This window comes from Amphibalanus amphitrite, unplaced genomic scaffold (genome assembly GCF_019059575.1).
Source record: "Amphibalanus amphitrite isolate SeventyFive unplaced genomic scaffold, NRLGWU_Aamphi_draft 001487F_arrow, whole genome shotgun sequence".
Classification (NCBI taxonomy): Eukaryota; Metazoa; Arthropoda; class Thecostraca; order Balanomorpha; family Balanidae; genus Amphibalanus; species Amphibalanus amphitrite.
Window position 1 is genome coordinate 128,246 of NW_024882980.1, and position 14,833 is coordinate 143,078.

At 51.5% G+C, this 14,833-nt stretch overlaps 1 protein-coding gene across 1 annotated transcript; it reads left to right on the plus strand.

Moving 5' to 3' along the window:
* The first annotated feature begins 4,120 nt into the window (after positions 1-4,120).
* On the plus strand, positions 4,121-12,821 carry LOC122373400 (GPI ethanolamine phosphate transferase 3-like). The gene is made up of 4 exons (XM_043351403.1): positions 4,121-6,858; positions 8,084-8,322; positions 8,739-8,858; positions 10,913-12,821. Exons 1-4 carry the CDS (start codon positions 4,509-4,511, stop codon positions 11,111-11,113), a joined length of 2,910 nt encoding a protein of 969 aa, XP_043207338.1. The 5' UTR covers positions 4,121-4,508; the 3' UTR covers positions 11,114-12,821.
* Positions 12,822-14,833: the final 2,012 nt, after the last annotated feature.

Genomic DNA, 14,833 nt, shown 5'->3' on the forward strand with positions numbered 1-14,833 from the left:
TAGGTAGCACCTCAGCCATACATTTGTCACACTTAACCGACGAGCCGCGGGGGGGGGGGGCATAAAGTTGCCCCCCCATTACGTTTTGTGGAATATCTCCGAAACCTGAGGAGCTACAAACGTGAAACGTGGCATAGCTTCAACTGAATACCTAGGCAATGTTTGAGGAAAGTTTGGTGGTTGTAGCACTTAAGATGACGTCACAGTAACGTCAGAAAGTTTTGTCGTTTTCCGATACGGACTGTTTCTGATGTCGCTGAGCATGAAACTTACTGCAAATGAACCAGACAGCACCTGCTGTCATCCTAAAACATCTAAGTACACTTCCAACTAGTTCCTGACGAATAATCGGTCCTTTATATTTGGTCTCATATGTCAGATATATCATGAGGAAACTGAGAGTCGCAAATCTATAATTTGACTTATGATGTCACTGTGACATCATTTCAAATGGGATTGACACCAAATTTGGACACAACTTCAGCTAGGTATTCAGGAAGATGTGTGCAAAGTTTCACTTCTCTATCTCCTCAAGTTGCGACGATATCGTCGCAGAAGTGAAGGGGGAGCAACTATATGCTCCCCACAGCGGCCGGCGGGTGGCGCGGAGGCCCAGCGGCCACCCTGCCCTGCCCCATCCAAGCATGCACTTTTTTGCGAACAGCCATTCATACTGTTTGGCTGCATTGGCAGCATCATTTATTGACAATATTTCATAAGTAGTTAAAACTTGAGACCTTAAATTGCTAATTGCCACCTCAACCTGACCAAATATTAATTAATACAGATTACAGAAATGTAGGTATGCAGATCAAAATACAAGACCAATCCAAGGTATATAAAAACACTGGACCAATCGGTAGTCATAAAGCAGGCGTCACACTTCCGTGTTCACGGCCGGAGGTCCGGTGACGGGCTGTGGCCTTGAGACGGCCGCCGGTTTATTACGTCACAAACGTACTATCGATGCAGAGTTTTCTATCGATGTGAGAGCTTTGATTTGCGGACTCGCTTCGAATCCGAAGGTCACCGGTTCGAATCCCAGTTCCCACCATGCCGTTCGATCAGCGGCCGACAGTCGCGAACTTTTTTGGGTGTGTGCGTGTTTTTTGTGTGTAGAGGGCTGGGATCGGCAGTGCCAGTGTTGAGGGTGCTAGAGCTAACTGACTTGACCCCAATGCAGAGATCCTGGGTTCGAATCCCACCACGGCGTTACCTAAGCGGCCACTTTATCGTAGGTACTTTTTTAGTTTTATAGGATTGGGATCGGCAGTGCTGAGGGTGCTAGAGCTTACTGACTCGACTCCAATGCAGAGGTCCCGGGTTCGAATCCCACCATGGCGTTGCCACAGCGGCCACTTTATCGTACTTTTTAAGTTTTAGAGGGCTGGGATCGGCAGTGCTGAGGAGGGTGCTAGAGCTCACTGACTCGACTCCAATGCAGAGGTCCTGGGTTCGAGTCCCACCACGGCGTTACCGAAGCGGCCACTTTATCGTACTTCTTTAGTTTTATAGGATTGGGATCGGCAGTGCTGAGGGTGCTAGAGCTCACTGACTCGACTTCAATGCAGAGGTCCTGGGTTCGAATCCCGCCATGGCGTTGGCTCAGCAGCTGACTTTAGCGTTCTCTTTCTAGTACGATAAAGTGGCCGCTGAGGCAACGCCATGGTGGGATTCGAACCCGGGACCTCTGCATTGGAGTCGAGTCAGTAAGCTCTAGCACCCTCAGCACTGCCGATCCCAATCCTATAAAACTAAAAAAGTGCCTAGGATAAAGTGGCCGCTTAGGTAACGCCGTGGTGGGATTCGAACCCAGGATCTCTGCATTGGGGTCGAGTCAGTGAGCTCTAGCACCCTCAACACTGCCGATCCCAGCCCTCTACACCAAAAAAAAAAAAACAAACACGCATACATCCAAAAAAGTTCGCGACTGTCAGCCGCTGATCGAACGGCATGGTGGGATTCGAACCGGTGACCTTCGGATTCGAAGCGAGTCCGCTGCTGTGACCAAGTTTTTTTTTATCCTTTCCTCTCCCTGCGTCCGCTGTGCGCTGGTCATTTTCATCTCCCCGCTCCGTAAATCAAAGCTCTCACATCGATAGAAAACTCTGCATCGATAGTACGTTTGTGACGTAATAAACCGGCGGCCGTCTCAAGGCCACAGCCCGTCACCGGACCTCCGGCCGTTAAAGGAAATAGTTCACTTTCACGAAATTATTTTTTTTGCAATGGATTTATGATTTTTTATGTTCAAAATGATCAGCAAAGAAAATAAAACCTATTTATAACAAAAGATTATTTTCTATATTTTGATATAAGAAGAACTTTTCAGTTTCTGTAAGGCACAGGCGATCCAGTATGAAAAGAGCATGGGTTCCGAAAATTCTTCAGAAACTAGAGAAATTATCGCGGCCACCGGCATTTGGGCGATCTGCTGCTGCTGAATGTCCTTATTGATCAGTACGAGAATTTCTCTAGAGTTCTCGTAGATAATTTCTCTAGTTTCTGAAGAATTTTCGGTACCCATGCTCTTTTCATACTGGATTGGAATATATGCAAGGCACACATCCTCAACGCAAGACACCTTTTTCGGGACGAGAAATAGAATATCTTTGCCTAGGGTGATCGTTGGGCTGTAAAAGCTCCTGATTTATGCTCGTCTCAGCCCAGGCTACGGAACTGCTATTCCAGTTCAAAACCCATGTTAAAAAGTGAACTATTTCCTTTAACACGGAAGTGTGACGCCTGCTTTATGACTACCGACCAATCTACGAGACAGACAGGTCACAGAACCGGATCCAAATTTGTTATTGATGTCATTTTTCTTCACCAAATTTCATAAAAAAACTGATCTTCCTACCTACAATCTATATTTTGACACTTCTAAGTTCTATGCCAATTTGCCAAACCCATGGAATAAGAAGCGATCATTTTCACTTTTGAGTCAACAATGAAATGATTTAATAAGTAACTAAATAGTTACCTTTATGAAAATGACTCCCAAGGCGAATGACCAAAGTATCTATCAAAATACCAATTTTATTTCAATAAAAGATAAGTTGAATACCAATGCTTATGCATTTTCAAAGTATATTTGATATTTCGTCAAATGTGTTGAAAACTTTTGTCTCATCTGCGCCACTAATGAACTAGGACAGTTTGGTAAAATTGAAGACTTGATGACGTCATAGAAAATAAGAAATATCACAAATGGAAACGAAGAAGATCGAAAATTACCCAATTATGATCCAAAATGAGGCATACTTGATACGTCATTTAAAATCTTTGGGTTCAACTGGGTGTGTTGATATATGGGTTTCTTGAGCCACAAAAATGCAAACTGGCTTTGAAAGGGGCGGACAAAAAATTTGATTGAAATTTGCTGTCGTTGGTGGTCGTTGGTATGGTTTTTTATTCAGTCCCGTCATATTGTTAGTATCACGGTATGTAGAGAACTTTTAAGGAGTTGTTATCAGACAGCCTGGTGCATACCGCATGGATCCGAGTGCATGGATCTGACTGGATCTCGGAGCAAACTGCGGGCTAGGACACCGGATCCGGCGTGAAAATGTATCTTAGATCTATGGATCTATCTCATAGGATTGGGATCTGACGGTAAACCAAGAACTTGGAATGGATCTTTGATCTGAGTGGATCCCACCAGTCCACCACGCAAAACATTTGGAACCAGGTTTACAAGTGTTTCTAAGCCAATAAAAGTCAAAACTATGGATTTTGACGTGCAATCACATACAATCACTAAACAGGATTTTGTGAGCTGCAACGTGATTTTTTTTGGGATTTCTGTGTTGGTAAAAAACAAGTGAGGATCTGTCTCAATAGATTCTAAGCAAAAAAATTAGACTTAGATCTATGAACCCCAAGGAATAAGGATCTCTTGACAAATCAAAGAGCTGGATCTATGATCCCCTCGGATCTGAGATCAGGATCCGTGGACCATGGGATCAAATCCCAGAGCCATTTTCTCAGATCCATGCGCATGTCTGGTTGTAATAAGCTTTATTTGTAAAATTGGCCTAGTTTACATCATGCCTTACCTTGGCCTTAACTCACACCAGCAATCACCAGAAAAATACCTTCCTATATCCATATCCCTGATGTTTGAAGTTGATTTCCTTATCCACATTATAAAAAACATTCCTGGGGTTAAAGAATCCCTTACTTCTCACACTTATAACTAAGGTACCTATAAGGGGAAGTGGTTTAAAGGGAACATTCATTTTTCCTGAATAGCTTGCATTTAAAGTCAGTGATAACTAATATGCTTTCAGACTTCAGTACCTGCCGTTAAACCACAGGCATTTTAGACTTCCATGGAAACTCATGACACTGACCTTAGACTTTGATTATCTTTGACTTGTGCATTGTGATTCCTCTCACGAGACCATGTCGGGCAAGAATGGTCAGCCAGTGCTGATCCTTACTCTGATTTACAGTTGACTCGGTGACTGTGCCAGCCAGCCGGCGGTAGCGGGGGCGGCCCGGCGATGCGGCCTTCGTCTGCCTCGCTGCCGGCCCTGCTGTACACGGTGCTGGTGCTGTCACTTGGCCTGTACGTGTTCCTGAGCGGCTTCCTGCTGCGGCGGAATGCCTTCTCCGACCGGGCGCGCCGCTGCGAGTCGGCCGGCAGTGACGGCGCCGACCCATGCGCCGTGCCGGCCACCTACCGGCGCTCGGTGCTGCTGATCGTTGACGCCCTGCGGCACGACTTCCTCGTGTACAACGAGTCGCTGCCGGCGGCCGCCGCGGCTCCGCACCAGAACAAGATGCCGCACGTGCACGCGCTGCTGACAGAGCGGCCCAACCACACGGCGCGCTATCGGTTTGTGGCGGATGCGCCGACCACCACCATGCAGCGGCTGAAGGGGCTCACCACCGGCTCCCTGCCCACTTTCGTCGACGTCGGCGACAACTTCGCCAGCTACGAGATCACCGAAGACACGTGGCTGTGGCAGGCGGGCGCCGCCGGCGGACGGGCCGTGTTCGCCGGCGACGATACCTGGATGCAACTGTTTCCGAGCGCGTTCGCGCGCGCGGCGCCGTTTCCCTCATTCGACATAAGTGATCTGGATACAGTGGACCGTGGCGTGGAGCGTGAGCTGGCGCGCGAGCTGCCGCGTCGCGACTGGACGCTGCTGATCGGTCACATGCTGGGCGTGGACCACTGCGGTCATACGTTCGGACCGGACCACCCGCAGATGGCCAGGAAGCTGGCTGAGGTGGACCTGTTGGTACGGAACATCACCCACCAGCTGGACAACGACACCATCCTGTTCGTGCTCGGCGACCACGGCATGACGCGTACCGGAGACCACGGTGGTGATAGTGCCGCGGAGGTGGACGCCGGTCTCCTGGTGGTCTCTGGCCGCCCGCTGCCGGCTGCCGCCGCCGCCCGGCCCGACGCCATCCCGCAGGTGGACCTGGTGCCCACACTGTCGGCGCTGCTCGGCCTGCCAATTCCCTTCTCCAACCTGGGCACGGTGCGCGCGGAGCTGCTGCCGGCAGCACTGCGCGCGCCGGCGCTGGCGGCCAACGTCCGTCAAGTGGACGCCTACCTGCGCCGCCTGGAGTGGCCGCAGCCGCCGGCGGCTCCGGATGCCGCCGCGCCGCCGCCGGTCGCCGAGCAGTTCCTGGCCGAGGCGCGGCGCCGCTGCGCCCAGGTATGGGCTACATTCGACACTGGGCTGATGGCGGCTGGCGTGGTGCTGTTGGCGCTGGCGGCGCTGCTGGCTGCTGCTCTGGCGCTGCTGGCGCCCGCGCTGCCGGCCGAGACAGTGCTGAGCGCCCAGCGCGGCGTGCTGCTGGTCACGCCGCTGCTGGCGGCGCCGGTGCTGGCCGTCGGCTGGCAGCTGGAGGCGGCGGCGCCGGTGCTGGCGCTGCTGCTGGCCGCCGCCGCCGTCACGGCCACGGTCGGCGTGTGCGCGCTGCGTCTGCGCAGTGCGGTGGTGGCGCTGGTCGGACGGCGCGGGTGGCCACGGCCAGGCCCGCGCGGCGTGGTCGCATCCCTGCTGCTGTTGGTACACGGGGCCAGTTTCTTCTCCAACAGCTTCACCGTCAGCGAGGACCGCGTGACGGCCTTTGTGACGGTGACGGCTCTGTTGGCGCACCTGCTGCCGGTGGCCGGCGGTGTGCGCGTGGCGCGCTCACTGCCGCAGCTGGTGGCGGCGTTCAGCAGTGGTCTGCTGGTGCGGCTCGGCTGGCTCGGGTTCGCCTGTCGCGAGGAGCAGTGGTGGTGCGAGCCGGGCCTGGTGCACCGGCCGCTGGCCAGTCTCCAGGACAACAGCTACCGGAACGGACGCCTGTCGATGGCGGCCGCCAGCCTGCTGCTCGTGCTGCTGGCGCACCGGGCGTTCCTGCGCCACTGCGGCAACCTGAACGGTTTCTCTGTGACGGAGCTGGTGGCGCGCTGGTGCGGCTGGCTGTCGGCCGCCGGCCTGCTCGGCTGCTGGGCGCTGCAGGCCATCGAGCCGGCGGCTGTGGCGCTGCTGGCGCCCGCCCAGCGCCGGCTGCCGGTGCTGCTGGCGCTGGGCGCCGCCGGCCTGGCGCTGACTGTGCTGGTGGCGCGGCCGCTGCTGGTGTACGTGCGGCCCGAGCTGGCCGGACAGCGGCTGGTGACGCGCGTGTTCCACCGGCTGCGGCACCAGCTGAGCGGCGCTCCCGGCGAGCTGCGCGTGTTCGGGCTGGGCTCGGCGGTCAGCGCGGCGCTGCTGACGGCCCTGCTGGCCGGCTGGCTGCCGCTGGTGCTGCTGCTGGGCGACGGGCGCACGCCGGCCGCCGCGCTGGGGCTGGCGCTCACCGCGCTGGCAGCTGTGCTGGTCGGCGCTGATGGAGTCACAGGTGAGATATTAGCTACGTTACCATGGCACAAGCTAAGCCGATTTTGAAAAATGGATTTTCTCTATCATAGCATTTAGGCATAATTAAAAAACGTAAATATAGGATTAGGTGCTAGCTAAAATAATATCTAGGTTTATTTTTTGGATAAGGTAAATAGTTTCCGAGAAAAACGCACGTGAAATTTCGCTAAATCAATTTAGACGTGTCATGGAAACGTGGTGATTGACGAGGATATTACCGAACATCTCCTAACGGCAGCTGCCATCAGCAGCAGCTGTTGTCTTGGAAATAATCGCCTGGTACCTATTTCTTGGGCGTCATTCAGTAACGACCTTTGAAGTTCGGGTGCCCTAAAATACCAATCGTTATCACCAGGGCTGCGGAGTCGGAGTCGGAGTCGGAGTCGGAGTCGGTCGGAGTCGACAGTTGTGACCGGAGTCGGAATCGGAGTCGGAGTCGATTTTAGAAACCCGAGCCGGAGTCGGAGTCGGAGTCACCGAAAATCTGTCGACTCCGCAGCCCTGCTAGGTCTGCGGAGTCGGAGTCGGGAGTTGGAGTCGGTCGGAGTCGACAATTCTGCCCGGAGTCGGAGTCGGAGTCGGAGCTGGTTTTTGAAAGCCGGAGTCGGAGTCGGGGTCGGAGTCGCCGAAAATCCATCGACTCCGCAGCCCTGGTTATCACCTTACATTCTGAAGGTTTGCTCGACTGTATGATCGCTCACGCTCCATGGAACGTGACCTTTTCGAATGTTTGATCGCTATTCGCTGCCCGCTGCTGGCAGTGAATTGTGTTGCATGTTTTCCACCATGCATCACTGATGAAAAGATGTAAGCGCTATTAATGGCGCATTGTTGTGGAAAAGCTATTTCGCGATCGTTAATTCCTTGTGGATATCATCTTAATGGTTAATGTATTAAACCATCAACTGTAATGGATTCTTGTCACGATATGGCTCATTGTGCCTTCGTTCGACTTATTTTTCATCATTCCTGGGTAAACACACATCACAAGGATGTGTATTGTGTACTTCATCATATGTATATCTTGTTTGTATTTGTTGGGCAATGGACACGCCCTATCAGCTCGACCAGTCAATACTTCTCATGTGCTCAGTTTTTTGTCTTTGCTTCAGCTACACTTTCTTTACATCACATCATTCGTCATGTTACCTCCCCGTAATGTTGAGTCCCGTCACGCTCACCCTCCCTCCCGTTCCCGTTTTCAGCCGGCGGCGACTGGTCGGCAGCGGTCTTGTGGGCTGAGCTCGCGTCGTTCCAGTTCTTCGCCACCGGCCACCAGGCGACGTTTCCGTCCATTCAGTGGGACGCCGCCGTGACAGGACTGCAGATGGCGCCGGAGGGCACCCTGCTGCCCGGTCTGTGTGTGCTCCTCTCCACGTTCGCTGGAGAACTGGTGGCCGCTGTTACCCTGCCGCTGGTGCTCTGTGCGCCGCACCTGTTCAAGGTAGGTGCCGGGTGAGGGCCGGCTGGGGATAATGATTTTTGGATGACTGCTGAGATTGTGCTGGGCGGAGGGTGGTTAGGTGGCTGGTAAGATTTCGGGTGCTGGAATGAAGAAAATTATAAACCTAAGACGTGCGAGTTTCTCGTCATATCGCGTGCTAGAACGTGTATGTGCGAGAACGTCCGAGAACTATTTTTCCTGCGTTGTGTTACAAGGCTATGCCACCCAAGATTTGCTTTTTTGACCTAATTAGAAGCAAACACCCGTTTCTGGCTGTTGACTGTCGTGTGTGAAACTGTGAAGGGCCCTCTGCGGAGACCCGCCGGCACGCAGCGTCGTGTGCGTAGCTGTTTGTGGGCCGCCGGCTGTCCCGTGCTGCGTGACGGTGGTGAGTCACGCCTGTCCCGTGCCGCCAGGTGTTGACGGAGCGGGCGACCGGCTCGCGCGGCGAGCTCGCCCTGCTGCTCGATCCGGACACCACCATGCAGCGACTGCTCTCGCTCAATATGCTCTACATGGTGGCCAAGGCGGTGAAGGTAGGTGGAGGCTCCCGGCGGCGGCCGGCGCAGACCTGGGTCTGATCCGGGTTGTAAGATTGTCTTGTCTTGGAACTCCATTTTAGCTTGCATTTCGTGGTTCCGGTAGCTCAACCTGAAAACCTGGATGGTTGTGGGAAATTAAAAATTAAGACAGACATGTTACTTGTCATTAGCAGAACATGGAATGATTGAAGGCAAAATATTGTTTCCGAGAAATTGATGATGTTTCACGTTTGATTTATTATTTTCAGTTGGTTTTCATCACACTCACGCCCCATTCCAAGTTGACATAGGTATTCGACACTGACCCGTACCTGCTGGGTCACGAGGGTTGCGTGATGTGACTCCTTTTATGACATCGCCTCCTTTCTCCGGGGACGGTCGGTGATTGGGCGATAACGCTGGAGATGAGGTTTTTGTTTGCGCTTTCTCGTTCATTGGGTTTTGTCACCCTTCCTTGTGTTCTTTTGGTGCAGGAGACTTATTATGTAGTCCCACATGCTTTCTCTTTCTCTGAAGCGACTTAGGGAAAGCATTACTGTGCCATACGAGGTGTGGTTTTATGGTCTTTCCAGTTGTTGGAAGGACTAAAATTGCGAATCATTTCCTCTGCCTTGGTTGTGATATCGACACAGGCCCATTATCACACAAAAAAGACATCCACTTCTTATTCAAGTAATTATGATACCGTGAAACATTTCCAATTCTTTTATAATTCAGTTCGGTTTCTTTTTAATGGCAAGAACTTTGTTCCGAACATAGCCTCACTATAAAGTCGTTAATTGGCCCCTGTGCTACCCAGTTATGAAGCCGTGTTTATTTTCAAAGTTTGTCCCAAGTTGCGGTCCGCGCTGGACTTCTAAGTGGCTGGTTTGTGTTCGTGGCGGTAGCGTGTCAGGCTTGGATCGAGGCCATTGATTGCCAGTCTGTTGGCAGCGGATGGCCCAGTTTATGGCCCCGGCTGTGTGGTGTTGGTCCTCACGGAAGGCGGATTCATATGCCTCTGGTGGGCGGATGAGCATATATCAGACCTGATGACAGCAGGCACTTGTGTGACACTACGAGCCACGCGCCCACACAGTAACAATAGCCATTTGTAGGCACTGCTGGCTTCAACATCGGCCGGGTCTCATTAAAGCGGCCGCTAAATATGTTGATTCCATGCATCATTTCGACCCTAGAAATTCACCATGCATTTATGCATGACCCAACATACTGTGCAATGCCATCCGTTACTGCGTATACTGTCGCTGTTGCACGGAATTGTGCTGCACGAAGAAATTAGCTGACAGCCACATGACATGTGCCGTTATTCTGCTAGCTTGTATTAATTGTAAAATATGTATTAGCTGTTTCGTTGAAGCCCTTTTTGTTCATTAATTATCATGGCGACATGTGCAGACCTTTTCTTATTTTATTATATCCAATCCAATACCTATTAGCCTAAACCATCACTGCACCAGATTCTTCTCCTGCTCCGCACTCTGGCCTCTGATGACTAATTGGACCCCCACCGAAGACTGATTCCCTAGCGCAGTGTGACAATCCGTCCCTATAATATCTCAGTATGGCAGACTGAGCGTCGCTTCTCCCTCCCAGTTCCCAGTGTGACAGTATGGCCCCGTCAGCCCCGAGTAACACTGCATCCCTAGCTCCCTATCAGTCCCAAATGTGGCGGTGCGTCCCCGTCAGCTTAGTGAGTCCCTGTCAGCCCCCCCCCCCTTCCCGGTTAATGAGGCCGGACCGGTGGCGTGCCGGCCGCCCATCACCATCCGTCGCTAATCCCTGATGGACCGCTGGCCGGCCGATGCCGCTGTGGTGTCATGGGCGGACCCTCGCCGCCTGTTGGGTCAGTCCGGTCGCCTCCCGGACCAGCTACCGTGGTCGCTGTCCCCAGTTGGTATGACCGCTCGGCTGTCATAGGTCACTGACATCCTCGGGATACTTTCAGTCACTGGCATCTTTGGGTGACTTTCAAGGTATCGTTGCTGGCCGTCGATGGAACTAATCCGTTATGACACGATGCTGATGTCCTTTCTCTTTCTTTTCAGCTGATCCTCTGCTGCCTGGCGGCGGCCATACTGCGCCGTCACCTGATGGTGTGGAAGATATTCGCGCCTAAAGTGCTGTTCGAGGGCGCCTCGTTTCTGGTAGCGGGTACCGGGGTGCTGCTCACGCACGCGTTTATGCTACGCGTGGTCCGCCACGCCGGCGGCTGGCTGGAACAGCTCGCCAGCAAGGAGATCTTGTAACGGAGGCGACCGCCGGTGGAGTGGGTACCGCAACTCGCCGGTAATGAGATCGTGTGACCGGAATTGTCTGCGTGGTAACTGTAGAAGCTCGCCAGAAAGTGGTCAGAAAGTGGAAAGTGGTCTTGCGAGTGGTCTCCAAGGAAGTGGTCTCCAAGGTGGAAAGTCTCATTAGACGACATGGCACTTGGCAGGTGTGAGAGATGTGGAGTTGGTTTGTCCTCGTCAGGCCAGAGTAACCGGGACGGATGGCGAATCGAGTGATCTAGCCTGATCCTGGTGTGATGAGGGAGGAGGCAGATCACTCGGCCGTATACGGTCTCAGCTACACGGGCTAGTACAGTTTTGTGGAGCACACCTCTGCCTTTCGACTTTCAGGAATGGGAGCTCAGATAATTGGCCAATGGTTGGAGCGGCGTTTAGGTAACGTGGGTTGCCTCCGATGGCGTCATCATTTGTTGGGAGTACGGCCAACTCTCAGGCCTCTGCCTGCTGGTTTGGTTTAGTAATTTGACCCTGTTTGCAGGCGTGGTATGCCGTGGCCATTTGACCCGTGTGCACTGCCCTACTGTGCACTATTGCCTAGTCTCCGACCGCAGATTTCAGGGGTGTTGTAGGGACAGAGACCCCAGATAGCGGTCACATGAGCTTCTCTTTGTCCGTGCAATATTGTATCGCTAACTCAGCGAGCTGGTCGTGAAGCTTGGAAGCAAATCAACGAGAGGGGTAACCCTTTGATTCACTCGCAGCTTAGCTTCTGAAAGGATCGGCGCTTAGAACCAATCGAGAGTGGAAAAGGTTACGAGATAATTTTGTCGCTCGTCGCGATTTGGCTCCCATTGTTAGTGGTCCCCGAGTGATAGCTGGCAATGGGCATGCTGCCGCGCTGCGTTGAAAAGTGTAATTGCACATTCACTTCATGAATGCTACGTCTTGTTACGTGCGTACGTGCGTAAACCCATTGCGAGACGTCACCCATGAGCTTGTGTCATATCAGTTTGCGTTTGCGCTGTTTGGTTTGTTTTGCGCCTGGTTCGTTGCACATTTCAGAAACGAGCCGCTCATCATATGTAGTGCAGGATTTGATTGTGCCATTGAGGCTATGTGTGGAGCTTGTGTTCTGCCGTTTCAGGTGCCATGTGAACACGATTGATGTATTCGATGAGAACCTTATGTTTGCTCAATACTTCTGCCCGAGATGGACTCAACTTTTGTTAACGTTAATTCATGTGAAATGATAAAGTTCGAGATCAGTTTGCCCCTGAACGCTTCATGGTCTTGTTCGTTGCACATGCTGGTCACTGATGCAGCATCTTTCCGTAGAGGCTATCTGTGTTCAAATCTAGATACATTCTAGCAGAAATATGAGCCCGTCTCTTGCCCCTAGCATTGCAGTGGAAAGGCTGTGCTCACTGCCCCAGTCTTCGCCATTACGGACTGAACGATAGTGGGACTGTCTAACGCAGATACTGCTCAATGTGTCTTAGCAGAAGGCAATACGATGTGAATAGGACGGCACTGACACATGATTCCTACCTTCAGCAAGGAATACGTGTCTGCCAGCCGTTCACATGCGAGTAATCTCTGTAGTTTGTGCACTCCCCAGGCGTTTGCGCCGGGGCCGTAGTGGCTGCTTAGAAGTGTGGATGCTATTGTTGCGTGTTATAGATGAATGGATGTTTTACACCGAATACACTTTTTAGTTACTCTATATCCGTGTGTTATTGTCTGGATAAACACGAACCAAACGCATCGCAAAACTTTCCTTGAAGGGTGTAAAAAATACATCTACATAGATACTATAAAGAATGCCTACCGTGGGGTGGACAGGGAGTCCGACGCTAAGTTTCACTGCAAACGATGCTCGATTTTCATGAGTTACTTTTCACCTAATACACGTAGGAAACCACTTTAACCCGCGCCCCAGTGGCGGTCTCAGCCAACTTCGCCCTAGTGGGGTGGGGGGGGGGGGGGGCATATGTTACCACCCACCTCTAACTCAAAAACTAAGAGGGCTAGAAAGACGCGGTAAAAGCAGTCGATAGCTCTCAATGCGTACGTTTAAAAGTATTTCGATCATTTTTCACCTTAGAGCAATATTGGGGTCACCAGAGGTCATCAAAGGTCAAAATTTGCCAATTGTCATTATATTTTTCAGAAAACATGCCGCTATCTCAGGAACTATGGTAGCTAGAAAAACGCATGGAAAAGCAATCGATAGATTTTGAACTCTTCTTTTGAAAAGGTCCTTATCAATATTGACCTCAGGTCAACGGTTTAGCCTCCAGAGGGCAAAAACTCCAAAAATAGCTGTTTTTACTAAAAGTGTTTTTCGACAATAACTTTCGACTACAAAAAGCCACGACATTTCTATTGCCAGAATCGTGTTCCCCTCGCCGAGACGCGTCGAATGAACTATAATTTGACCTTGAAAGGTCAACTTGAAAATTTGACCTCAGGTCAAGGTCATGACCTTACCGGAAAAGGTCATGTTGCATATCAGTCGATGCGTCTCAACAAGACAAACACAATGAGACCATCCCCAGCGTTCTATCTCTTTCCAATCGCGAGTTATTGGCAAAAAAAAACTGTTTGTAGCCTCAAGTGACCTCGGATGACCTGTCTAGAGGCTATCAGCAAAAATGACACCTTGTTCATCAAGAGTGGACTAAATCATTGTGATTCTGAAATATTTGGACTGTTCCGATGCGTACACACTGATCTAGAGGCATTTTCATTTTTCTCCATTGACTTGTAATGGAAAGGTCACGCCACTGACCTGACCTTAGGTCACGGATATAAAAAATCCGAGATATACAAATTGTAGGCGCCCATAACAGCATACAAACCACCAAGTTTAAAACCATTCTGACAAACACTGCAGGCTGGACATGATTGCAAACTTTTTTTAGGTTTGGTCAGTTAACTTGACCTGGTGACCCGACCTGACATGACCTGGGGTCAAAAATTTTACACATTGTCCAAAATTGATGTACCAAAGGCTACCCCAAGCGGCGCGGCGCTACGCGCCGCGGTTTTTTATTTACACGCAAAAAAACGCGACAGGGTGGTAACATATGCCCCCCCCCACTGGGGCGAAGGTTAAGTCATCGATCGAAGTCCAATGAGTGAACGGAAAGCATCATGACAGCACGTATAGCATTGACAAGTACCGTGACGGCGGTGCAATCACAACACAGAGGCGAAGGAGCTCTGCCTTCTCTGGAACTCTGCTTCTCGTAGCGGCAAGGGTCCTTCAAAGTCTCGAAATCGAAATTTTAAAAGCTCGAAATGTTAGATTCGTTCAGTCCTCACTCCTCTTGGCACACGGTTTGGCCAGTCAACAGTTGAACCAAATGACGGGCTGCTGCGCCGCCGTACAATGCTGTATTGCGGCGCAGTCTACCCAGTCAGGTGTCTATCTGTCCAACCAACTGCCGCGCTGCTGCGCCGCCGTACAAGGCTGTATTGCGGCGCAGTCTAGCCAGTCAGGTGTCTATCTTGCTGCGCTGCCCTGCATACAGTGCTGTAATACAGCGGGACAATCTAGCCGGTCAAGACTTGAGTATCACGCTGGCTCGAAGTCGACACCGTCTACATTTTTTATCGATGGTGCAAATGACTGTTAAATTGACTCTCATGTCCATCTCTCATCTGCATTACCGCTGGAGGAACACACGGTGATAAAATGACGTAGATGTAGGTGTAATGAAACTAAAAATT